The 13,270-nt window shown below is 38.7% G+C and overlaps 1 protein-coding gene across 4 annotated transcripts in view; it reads right to left on the minus strand.

The window, feature by feature from the left end:
• Positions 1-13,270, minus strand: part of LOC122557930 (mitochondrial glutamate carrier 1-like) — a 129,721-nt gene that overhangs the window by 20,581 nt on the left and 95,870 nt on the right. For all 4 annotated transcript variants that reach the window (XM_043706157.1, XM_043706156.1, XM_043706158.1 and 1 more), the window contains 2 exons: positions 12,479-12,569; positions 883-1,001 (listed from right to left, as the gene is read on the minus strand). In XM_043706157.1, coding sequence (XP_043562092.1) covers positions 883-1,001; positions 12,479-12,569 — 210 coding nt within the window. The remainder of the gene's footprint in view (positions 1-882; positions 1,002-12,478; positions 12,570-13,270) is intronic.

The following is a 13,270-nucleotide window of genomic DNA, read 5'->3' on the forward strand; positions in this document are numbered from 1 at the left end:
TGTTGCACTTTGCAATTAAATAGTGACAAAAAAAAGAGTGGGTGGAAACAGGCTTACATGGGCCCAGGGTTTCAGTTTTGTTGTTAGTTAAAGGGGAGGTTAAAGTTGCGAGACACAGCTCTCTCTGCTGCAGCCACAAGTTTGAGTTCTTTCTCTGCTGCTAAATTGTTTATTTTGTTGTTCCTTTCTCCTGGACTGGAGGAGATAGCATGAGAAAAACATCTGATTTGCTGAATTTGCCTTTGCCAAGGGTGTGTTTATGAGATGCTGCTATATTGGAACAGTTGATGATTAGTAGTTAAATAATATATATTATTTGTTAAGTATCTTGGTAGAGTTAAAGTTATGCCAATTCTTTTCTTTTTTGTTTGTATTTTAATGGCATTGTAAGAATAAAGTGTGATTTGCTTAAAGCCTAGTAGTTTGACCAATCCAATCACATCTGGAACACAACACCCTATACTTGCCTTTACATCAGACAAAAGTTACAGTTTAGGCTATCTCCTTGATATATTTTGAAGAGGTTTGGTCTGGTCCAAAACAATACCAAAAATTACTTTGAAACTTCATCCAAGATTGACATCAATGTGTTACTGTTAAAGTAACCAACTCTGGTTATTCTGAAAGATTACTTCACTCTACCTCTTGCCTTAAACTGCTCACTTTGTCAAAATGCCTTTCCATCCACCTCAGATATTTTAAAGGCAATAATTAAGTGTTCACAGGAAAGAAAAAACACTCTTCATAGTTTTCACAGCTCATACAATTTTATATCTCGGTTGTCAATGGCAGAGTCCGGGAAACTATCTTTCATTTCTGGAGACTCCAGGGAGAGTTGGAATCATTGTATCATGCACATTTCCCTGTTCATGTAATAGATACCAAGACGTCCTGCATCCTGCAGCTGGATCTTCAGCATCTCCATAGGGGTAGTTACGATAACTTGACAGGTCCCGGCACCACAACCAGCCAGCATCTCCTTGATCAAGGTCAACTGCTTTCTAGAAAGGGAAACAAATACAGCCAACAATGATTCTGCTAATAAGCACTGAAAAGTGAGCTGCTTGTGCCACATCAATAGCTTTGATGGTTCAAATAAAATCTAGCCGTCTGCGAGCTCTGTGAAGTGCATTTTTAAGAAATGGAACTGGATCATTTCCGCAATTCTTTTTGGACACTGACAGATAGTGATATCAAGTTCTACTTATTTCACAGATGGTAGCTTCAAGCAGAGGCACAGCAGAGGTTAAAACACCATGCATAAACCTATCCTGAAATACCTCCTTGAAAATATTCAATTTAGTGCCAAACAATACTCCATTTTGCATTGCAAATTTGTGCCATAAGACGCTTGGCACTGTTAAAGCTTATGACCCATTATGACCTTATGACCCATTAATCAGAGCTGAAATTAGCACTGGGTTTCAATACTAGCTGGACACTAATCTATTCAACCAGCAATGTAACTTGAAGGTATTTTGAAGAAGCCAGCATCTCAGTCGCAAAAGTAGTTCCTTTCAGAGTTTATATTTTGCAATACAACTTTGTGTACACAAAACACATTCTTATCACAGTAATATGAGATATGTAACTGTAAGAAGTGACTTGAGATTGGTTGAAGGAGGCAAGTGTAATAGAATAGCTACATCCAAAGTCAGTGATCAAAAAGCAAGCAGAAATATTACCCCCATCCTAAGGAGCAGCAGAAACAACTGCACATTCATAACAGAAAGTCGCAGTTGACGTGACTTACTTTTTTTAAAAAATGGCCAAACTGCACTAAGTTTTCTCTTTCAGACTAAATGTTAACCTTAAAATGTATGAGAAAAATAGCAGTTTGCCAAAGCCAATTAGAGCATTGAGATCTAATCTCCAGAGTGCTCGCCGTTTTCTCGTACTAACCACTTTGCTTCAGAAATGAAAAATCTTATGGCATGCCCTGAGAGAATGTTTAGGTGATGGATCACTATTGGGCTGATTTGTCAGAGGAGCTCAATGCTTTTTCAACTAAAGCTTTACAATGTGCTTCACTGTATTTGCTCCTCAGTGATGTCTCATACAGTGCTCACAGTTCCTCAGATCCTGGATTGCTTATACCTCATACTCCAGTGATACACTTCCCTAATTAAATTGAGGATTGGACACCCCTCAAACAAAAAGCATTGAATATTCATGCAGTACTTCATTCTATGGTCTTCATTGCCTTGTTTATCACATTATACACCTGTTTGTGTGTTTTAACAGACCATTGCACTGGCAGTAACAACACCATGGTATCATGCATGCTTCTTTTAAAAGCCTGGTTAAGTCTGCAACCAATTTGACTAGGAAAGTTCAAAACCCTCTATCTCAAGTCTTCCTTCACTATTATTCAGATACAATCATTTTCCAGAGGGGTCACTTGATAGCAATCAGTGGCAGGAATGTTGGCTTATGTTTGCATATTATATGTAGGCAAATACGATCAGAGATTAATTAGTTCAGTAAAGACTGAATCGTGAAGCTGGGACCCCCTAGCTTTGTATTAGTTTCACACATGGCACTGAATTGATCACACCTTTATTCAAACTGGGTGCATCCAGTTTAGATGTTTTGGACAGCCACCGAGCAGAAAAAATATCTTCACCTCTACTAAATGATGTTCAGTGGGAAACAGTGGCTTGAGAGGAATGATACAGCTTCTGAAATGTTAGCCATTCCACTGAACCCACAGCTTGCAGTTAGGAGAGGGAGTTATAGCGTCATACAGCATGGAAATGGACCCTTCGGTCCACGCCGACCAGGTTTCCTAAACTAAATGAGGCTCATTTGCCTGCATTTGACTCATTTCCCTCTAATTCCTTCCTATACACGTAGCTGCCTAAATGTCTTCTAATGTTGTAGTTGCACCCACCTCTAACACTTCCTCTTGATAGTTCGAGTAGGGGAGGGGTGGAGAGGAGGAGATTAGGGATTTCCTCAAAGCTGGCTACCTGCAGAAATTCATCACCGACCTCTGAATGCTGTGGGAAAACATGCAAACTGTGATCCTCATGGATGGACACACCGCAATCCAAGTGGTATGCAAATTACAGTAAGACAAGGCTGTAACATTGTACCAATATTTGTTCCCAGCTTCCTTACTGCAACACTCCCACCCATCTCCACAAAGCCCCTCTGCTTAAGTGAAGATACTCAACAGGCTTATGTCAAACTATTCAAAATATGAACCAAGATCATGGCAACCTTTGTCATCAAACTGCAGTACGCTGATGACACTTGCGCATGTGGACACTCTGAGGTTAAAATCCTAACCACTGTTGATGTATTCACAAAGATACCCAAAGAGAACAGGATTGGGCTTAACATCTGAAAGACAAAGGTCCTCCACAGCAGAAACAGATTTCTACATCACTATACCATTGATTATATGCTTCCACACTAAACAGGACGACATTCAGCCAGTCAATTAAAGCTAGCTTACTTTCTAGTGAAACTTAGAACATGACACTATTTGGCGATATCATAAATGAAATTCATTACAGGGATGACTGCCTCTGACAAAAAGAAATTAAATAATATGACAAACGGATTTTATTTAGCTGCTATTATCCACATATTGGCTAGTAAATGTGGGCTAGCTAGTCATTCATTTGGGGCACTTACAGGTGACAGATTTCATTGTATTTAGCTGCAAAATACACACATTCAATGACCAGTAACTCAAAGCATGCAAATTTGGCTGACACATTTCTGCACTGAATTTGAACATGCTGAAGTCAACTTTAACACCCATACCGCTCATCAGACAGAGATGAACGAAGTTATCTCTGACCCCTTTATTTAGCCAATCTACCATGTAAATTGGTAGAAGTCATCTGGGCTTTTCTGCATAAAAGCCCGCCATTGCACAATGCTATTTTTTTCTGACTTAGTGACTTTGTAAATCAAATCTAAAAGAAGACATCCAATGACCTGCACCCTTCTGGTTGCCAATTTACGTGATTAGTCAGATTTTTCATTTGTAAAGATTATTACCAGATGGTCATTGCATGGAATCCTTCCACTACACAGAAGGTGTACTACACATCTTGTGTGTGATTTGGCAGCTCATATTACATCTGTCCTCATTGTTTTTTTAAACTGACCTCAATCCTCATATTCCTACCAACTGCTTGTGTAAGTAAATTTTGCTAAATTTTTTTTCATTCACACATCTTCAAGTCACCAACACATATGCATCAAGAGTTGATCATATAATTTCAAATCCCTTTGCTAAAGAGCAAATTGTCTTACATGATTGATCATGCTATTGTAGTTATTCATTTTAAAATACTGTCAGATTGACTTTGCTGATCTTTGAAGAACTGGCAATAACTTGCTGAGTGATAGTATTACTCTGGTTTGGATCTAAGTTACAGGTGGAATTTTAAGTGTACTCAAGATATCCGAGTGGGGCTGGTGCGAATATCAGCCAGATCTCTAGCACCTGTTCACCACTCGGTGATTTCTCACTGTAAAATATGTTCAAAGAAACCGTGCAAAAAAATGTTGACTGTATTGAAGTCTAAAGCTAAGCACCTTAGCAATTTTAAAGACAATATGGATGAGGAACGGGAGTAGGTCATTTGATTCCTCAAGCCTGCTTCGCCATTTGAGATGATCACGGGTGGTCTGACTGACAACTTAAATTCACATTCTCACCTCTACCGACAACCTTTCACCCATTTACTGAATTCTATACGGCAACGCCTTAAGAATATTTAAAGACTCTACTTCCACCATCCTTTTAAGAAGAATGTTCCAAGTATTTATAAATCTCTGAGAAACTAAATTTCACCTCATCTGTGTTTTAAAAGGGTGACCCCTGATTTTTAAACAGTTTAAGAGTCATTATTTTCACCAGTTTTCTGCAAAAAGGTATTTTTGATTTCACTTCTTAAAGGCTGATCTCTAATTGAAAGATTCTGCCTTTCTGTTCCTGATTCCCTCAGACAAGAGAAAATAGCTCCCTTTCACTTATCTGATCAAAATTCTTTTTCATTTTAAATACCATCTAAACTGAAACCCCAGAACTATACGACTTGCCCTCATCTATCACACACAGCCTTCTCAGCCAGAGTTCCTTTGAAGTTTGCTACCCAAAACAGAATGTAAAGGGATCAGATCAAGGCTCTGTACAACTGAAGCATCGATTCTTCTCCTTTATATGCCAGCTCCCTTGAAAGAGATCAAACGCTCTGATCGCAAATTTTGATTTTTTTTTGCATCTAACCTTTAACACATCAAAAATAACAAGAAAGAAAACTGACAAAAGTAAAATGAAACAACTGACTGTAGAGTAGTTTGCTGTGTGACTTCAATTATCATTTTTCAATTTTCCTTAGTTTATGCCACAGGCAATGAAATACATCCCTTACATAAAAACGAAGAAACCATAAATATATTGGAATTTGATACCTTCCAGAAACTGTGTGAGATAAAATCAAACTAACTGCATGCAATAATTCTCAATAAGGTCAATTAACATATTTATATTTAATCAAAATTATCCCCAGAGATATCAATGAACAGAAAGCATACAGAAAGAAATCTGGGCTTTGAAGCAATGTCCCATAGACATTAATTTATGCCTAATTTATTTGGGAGATGATTCATCGCTTTGAAGCATTTTAGCAATTAATTCATGCGCAATATTAATTGACTATCTTAATACTTTGTACATATAAAAACTATGATGGATTAACAAATTGTCGTTGAGAAGTTTAAAGTGGCCATTACACATACCTAATCTCCTTCCAACAACTAGGTTTTAAAGGGGAAAGCAAGTTTACGGACACATGAAGCCTTCATGGAAACAATGCCTTATTAAATGGTCTTGTGCCCAGATGGAAAGGCACAATTTCAAAAATCGATCTGAGCATCATTTAATCCATGTAACGTTTAGTGAAGCCATTGCCCTACTTTTGGTTTGTCATGCAGATGAGTATGGTGACTTTTTTTCTACAATGCATTAGGCCTGTGATGTTAACTCATGTGCTCTGGTACTTTCTCAGTGTTACTTTAGCCTCAATAAAAAGCAGGAAGAAGAAAACAGCCTGTAGTGAAAACAAAAAAAAATTAAAAGATACAAAATTGAAATAAAATAGAGCAGCATACATAGAAGAGGAATTATTTTTCTCCACATTAAGGCACATTTCCTGCAGATTTTGTTAGAAGACGTCAATCTCAAATTCATCCAAACAAAATCAATTAATTCAGATTGTATTCCGATACAACACTCCAAGACTGCTGCACTTCCAATGGACTTCCAATGACTTTAATCATGCAGTAGCAAGCTAGTACTGAAAGCTAATCTGCAAGCAAACATTGCAGGTAAACTACAAGCAGGGGCCAGTCCGGTAAGTCTCATGAGAAGCTTAACCCAAAGAATTTGCTTTTAACATGCTGGATTTAAGAGAAACAGAGAGAAAAGGAGGCTGCTTCTCTGTGTTGCTGAGACTCTCCCATCCCACTGGCAGCAGCCTCGCTCATCCATTGAGCTCAGCTGTCAAAGTGATTACTTGCAACAGCATCTGCTAGGTTCTCCACAGGGATCTGAGTCAGCCAGCGCTGCAAATAGCTTTGACTGGTTGCAAGGTTAAAACAAGAATTAAGATCAAACAAAGTTACTTCTAGTGAAAGAATTATGCTTTTCTTTCTTTTTAAAAAGAAAAGCTAAAATTAATAAGATTTGCAATACTCTTCAGAGTTTCCATATTCTTTGGATCAGTAAAACTGCACGGTCCATTCCAAAACATGTTGATATTTTTAAGATTTTGCAAAGATAGTATTCCACCAACCCCAACCTACCACTTCTTTGAGCAGTGATGCAATGGACCTGACTGCCACTTTGTTAGTTTCAACTGAACCAGACGAGGCCACCATTTGAATTGAAATTTGTGATCTGAATCACAACCATCCGAGAAAGTCAGGCAATTTGGTATTTTACCTTTTCATTCATGTGGTGAAGGCATTTCTGACAAGATCAGCACTTACTGTCTGCCCCAAAACACCAGACAACAGTTAAGAATCAAATACATGGAAATATCACTACCTGCATGTTTCTCTCTAAACAATCCACCATCCTGACTTGGTAATATATCATTGTTCCTTGACTGTTGCAAAATCCTGGAACTTACTCCCCCTCAGTGCTCTGAAGGTACTGACATTAAATGGATTACAGCAGTCAAAGCTAGCAGGTCACGAGCACTTTCTCAAAGACAACTATGGACGGGCCATAAATGCTGGTCTAGCCAGTGACAGCCACATTTCAAAAATGGCAAGAGTCAAGTTGCTAATACACTTCGAGCAGTTTTTTTCAATCTGGAATCTGCAGCCATTTTTCTGTTTGGAATTGATAGTATGTGCTTGCCAGATACTTAAGAATACTGAGAATGATTTGTACATGCAGACTAGATAAACATGGGATTGTGGCATTTGGTCTGCATTCTCTGCCTGCAACCATTTTCAGACTTTTTTAGGTTTTGTACTACTTGTATGTTTCAGTAAGATGACCCCTCTTTCATCTAAACTCAACACAGATACAGGCAAAACTCATCAAATCTTTCCTCACAAAATGATTCCTGGGATAAAGGGGTCAATCAAGTGAACCTTTTCTGACCTACTTCAAATGCTGTTATATACTTTCTCGAGGAAAGAGACCAAATTTGACACAGTACTTCAGATGTAGTCTCACCAATGTATTTACAGTTGTAGCAAATCCTTCCTATTATTATACTCTACTCCCTTGCATTAAACAACCATATTTCATTTGCAACCATATTTCTCTTGCTGTACCTACGTACCAGTTTTCTGTGCTCACATATATTCCTCCATATTAAAGAGCATTCATTTTTCTCCATGTAAATAACACAGTACTTTTCTATTCTTCTTGACAAAGTGGTCATCTTTATACTTTCCCAGTTCATACTATATCTGCCAATTCTTTTTTTTAAACCACTCACTGAATCAACATCCCTTTATAGATTGTCCTCCTCAAAACTTATTTTGTTCACTATCTTTCGTTATCAGCAAATTTAGTGACTTCAAGTCTGGTTCCATCCTTCGAGTCATCAATACTGATTCTAAATAGTGGAGACCTGTCACTCCACTGGTTACATCTTGTCAAACCTGCTATGACCCACTTATTCGTAATCTTTGCCAATTAGCTATCAATCCATCATCCATGATAATGTTACCCTGACATCCTGAGGTCTTACCTTACAGTTACCATGTAGTAATCATTTTGTGCCATCTTATCAACACTTTATCATGCAGTACAGAAGAGGCCCTTCAGCCCATTGAGTCTCCACCAGTGTTATAAAAGTTCCAGTGCTCTTCCAAGGTTTTTTTTCTTTGATGAGGTTGTAAGGTAATTCATCATAAGGTAGCCTCAATTACTCTTCCTGACAATATATCTCAGATTCCCACCACCATCTAAATGAAGAAGTTTTCCTCAAATCCAGTCAATACCTTCTGCTTTTGACTTCAATTGTGTCTCCTTGTCATTGATCCTTCAACTAAGTGGAACAGCTGTCTTTGCCCCTCATAATATCAAACACCACGATCAGGTCCCCTCACAGCCATGTCTGTTCTAAAGAAAACAACCCGAGCTTATCCAGCCTGCCGACATAGCTAAAATGTTCCATCCCAGGGAATATCTTGGTCAAACTCCTCTGCACCTCCTCCAGTGCACTGATGCCCCACACATCCTTCCGATAGTGCAATGACCAGTAATCCAGCTGTGGCCTAACCAAAATCCTATATAGCTCCACCATGATCTCCCTCTTCTTATATCTTTGCCACAAATGCCCCTTTGCCTTCTTAAGATAAAGACAAATGCCCCTCATGTCTTCTTGACTACCCTATTTTGACCTGTCCTACCATCTTCAGGGATCCATGGACAAGGACCCTAAGATCCCTCTTCCTCTGAATTTCCTAGTGTCTTGCTATTTATATAGTGTTCCCTTGTTCTGTGCCTTCTTCCAAAGCACATCACTTCACAATTATCAATATTAAATTCCATCTGCCACTGATCTACTCATTTAATCAATCCATCTTTATCCTATGTAGCCCAAGACCTTTCTTCTCACTGTAACCAGCCAGGCAATCTTTGACTTTTATACAAATTTACTTATCTCTAAACCCAACCCCACATTTTCATCTATATCGTTTATATGTATCACAAACAATAAGTGATGCAGCACTGACCTCACCACCATGCTCTCATCACAAAAACAGCCTTTACCATCATCTTCTGTCTCCTACCATGAAGCCAATTTTGGATCCAACTTGCCAAGTTACATAGAAAAGTACAGACCAGAACAGGCCCTTAGGCCCACGACGTTCACCAAGACTTAATCCTAATGTAAAATATAGTAACGTAACCTATGCACACCTCAACTCACTGCTATCCATGTGCATGTCCAGCAGTCGCTTAAATATCCCCAATGACTCTGCTTCCACCACCACAGCTGGCAACGCATTCCATGCATTCATAATTCTCTGCGTAAAGTTCCCTGGATCCCATGTTTATCAGTCTCTCATGTGGGGTCTTGACCAAGGATTTGCTGAAATCCATATAAACTATATCATCTGCACTACCCTCATGTACACACCTGGTCACCTCCTCAAAAGATTTGGTAGCCATAACCTTCCTCTCACCACAAATGGAAATCAATTCTTTTCTTCAAAGTTGTCTCCAATTGTTTGCCTCGTGTCCTTTTGCATCTATTGTAAATTCAAGTGCACCACAATTACAGGATCCGTTTTATCCACATTAATTTGAGTTCTTTGAGAAAGTAACAAGCATTGAAGAATTACTTTCCTTATACAAAAGCATGCTGAATTTGTCTGAATGTGTTAAGATGTTTTAAGCTAAAACCTCTAATAATATATTCCAACATTTTTCCCCACGACAAATATAAAGCTAACTGGCCTGTAATTGATTTACTTTCTATCTCCTTCCTTTCTTGAATATGGAAATTAAATTTGCTATTTACAAAATTGACAGGATCTTTCCAGAATTAAATCATTTGGTAAATTTAAAATCTAGGCATCTTCCATTTCTGCAGCTACTCTTTTCAAACCCGAGGATGAATTCCTTCAGCTCCATGCAACTTAACAGCCTTTAGCGAATATTTTCCTCAGTACCCTGACGTTAGGAATTGTAATTGGTTTGTGTTTTTCCGTTCATTTCACCTCTTGATTTGCAAGGATTTCTGGGATATTAACTGTATCTTCCACAGTGAAGACAGACAGACAGACAGACCAACAGACCATCTGTTAAGCTCTTCTGCCATTTCCCTGAAATACATATTTTGAAACATATATTTCTTCAATGTGAATTGGTTCTACACTGGCTATAATGAGATTCCAGCCCGATTGTTTTATATGGCATGGCTATTGTGCAATTTTCTTATAATGTGAGATCACACGAGAACGGAACTATTGCGTTATAACAGAACCAGCCATATCGCTTTATTTATTAATTGGCAAACCTTGACTAAATAAAGTGGAATAACTGGCATGAATGTGAAGATAGCTACCTGTAATGAAAACAAAAAACGCTGGAAATCTCAGCGGGGCAGGCAGCATCCAAGGAGAGAGAGCAGGCTAACGTTTTGACTCTAAATGACTCTTCATCAGTACAGACCCCGGCATCTACAATAATTTCCTCCTAGCCACCTGGCATAACTGGAATGGAGCATTACATATTTTTGAACACTAAAACATAACCATTACATGTGGTGTGCATAGGTTAGTCCCAGCCCAGGACAGACAGTTCTGCAGACCCGAGTTTACTTTATATGTTGGTTTTTCTAATCAATTTGTTATTACACACCCCTGGGCAGGACGTGAACCTGGGCCTCCTGGCTCAAAGGTAGGGACACCACACCACAAGAGTCCCTGGGCCTGCTTTTTAAGTTCAACCTGTTCAGAGATCTTATGACACACCTTTGTAGCAGATGGAACGTGAACACAGGCCTCCTGCTGCAGGGATAGGGAGACTACCACAGTACCACAAGCACCCGCTCGGTCTGCTTTTTTGTTTTAAAAAAAAAAATCACCTGTTCAGACATGTTATAACACACCTCTGGAGCAGGTAGTGTCAGCAGAAACTCCCCAGAGCCTGAATGAACCTGTGTGAATGACAGCACTGTGAGGTCCACATGTAATAACGTCACACTGGTAGAGCATGCAGAAACAGCACTAAGCCGAGATTCTGCACATCCACCAAATGAGGCACTGTGAATCTGCAAACAGGTGCAAAGGTCATTAAAGTAGTGCCAGCTGGTCAGCTCCTCCTGGTGGGCAAGGGAAAGACAGCAGCAGTATTTAGACTGGTTGAATTCAGGGGATGGGGAGCACTGACAGTGCTGAGCACTTCACCTCCAACTTTACTGAAGGACTGACTCAGACTGTCCTTCCCACTGGAAGGCAGCTACATCCATCACTCGATAATGACATGACATGGCACAGCCAAGCGGACAATCTGCATGCTCCCCGTGCCTACGAAACACAGCTTAAGTAAAACTCTACATCACAACTAAAACTGGAAAATAATATTCATCATAAGCAATTAAATTTTGAAACCTGAAGGAAGCTATGATAATTGAATGCAGAATTGCTAGGGAAACACATTCGCCAAAGTCTTCTACTAACGGCCATTATTCCAGCATTTCACGGAATAGATTTTCTGTATTTTGACAAGACATAGGAACTCAATTATGTATAAATCTGACAACAACAAATTTCACAGTGAAGCAGCACTGAAACAAATCATCATAAATATTTCAGTAATTCTTGGCTACTATGAGAACCTGACTTTTAAAATGGTTGCTCTCTAAGCAGCTGCAACTATTATTTTTACCCCCATCAACTTGCTGCAAAGGAAATATTTTCAAAACAAAAATGCATAATTCAAGGATGGAAAGCAGAGCTGCACTTAAAAGCAGCTCTGATCTTAAATAGTCACAACCCTGACACGGACACTGCATCTGCAGAAATTGCTCCCCACCATGTGGTAGCACAGATGAACACAATATTGGGGCATTGCATTCATAACATGGAGTATTTTTCTAGCTATTTTTAAATCAGCTTATTCAGATGTATTGCATCACACCTCTGGAGCAGCTGGGATTTGAGCCCGGACCTTCTGGCTCAAAAGGTAGGGACACTACCACTGTATGCCGAGATATTTGTACATTTAAAATCATGAGAGAATAACATTCCTAAAACACAGCAGCGCTGTAGGCTGAACTAGCTGTGATCATTTCATAACCCTCATTGTTTTTGGCGGCGGGTAAGAATTTTATTTAATGAAGAACTCGATGCTTAATTTTGAAAGTGGTCAGTCAGTTGTATCAAGTTTTGACTGCTGTATTAAACTGCATTTTACGTGGGGACCTCCTTTCTCTCTGCCAGTCCCTTGATTTTGAAAGAAACTTCCACTTACCCATCCTTTGAAAGCATGTGACGGAAGAAATCATTTGCTGCAAGCTTTATGGCTTTTTCTGGTGTAACTAAAGTAAGATTGACAGCAGCTCCTACAGTGATGTAGATGGGACAAAAGAAAAGAAAAATAATCCAGATATTAAAAGCATTTTATTTTCTTTACAAAATTCCAACTTACAATCAAAATATGACAGCAATATGGAGTGTATTATAAACAGAAACTATGTTCTGTTGTTTAAATTTCTGTAACTCTATAGTGACAACGCTTAAAGATTGCATGAAAGCAGTAATTGAAGGAAGCAGACTGCAGATGACAGAAATAGCACAAGCACAATGTATAGTTAGTAAGGAAAAGCTTTGAAAGGGGATACAGTTCTTAATTGGACTGCTCAGTGTTACAACATTTCATGGAGAGACATGCACTCTGACTCATTACTTCCTAAATGATACTGTATACTTTCAGCTTCCTTCTGTTCAATGATTAATCCCATGCCAAGCAGGACATTATCCGACCAACACATAAGTGAAAGCACCCAATCTAATGCAATTTCACTATTACATGAACACACAATTAAAGCAGTTTTAGACTGCAAGTATAAAATATATACATTTAATTGTTAATAGTTTTAAGTGTTTTATATACATAAAAATAAATAAAAAGGTCAAAATGATAGTTTCGCTCCAAAGCAGACAAAGCATTTGAGAGTCGGGACTGTCATCTCTCCAAATTTGCATGCTTGCCTCATTTTTAACTCTTAGTTAGACACAGACATGAAAACCAAAATGACAAAAG

This window comes from Chiloscyllium plagiosum, chromosome 16 (genome assembly GCF_004010195.1).
Source record: "Chiloscyllium plagiosum isolate BGI_BamShark_2017 chromosome 16, ASM401019v2, whole genome shotgun sequence".
Classification (NCBI taxonomy): Eukaryota; Metazoa; Chordata; class Chondrichthyes; order Orectolobiformes; family Hemiscylliidae; genus Chiloscyllium; species Chiloscyllium plagiosum.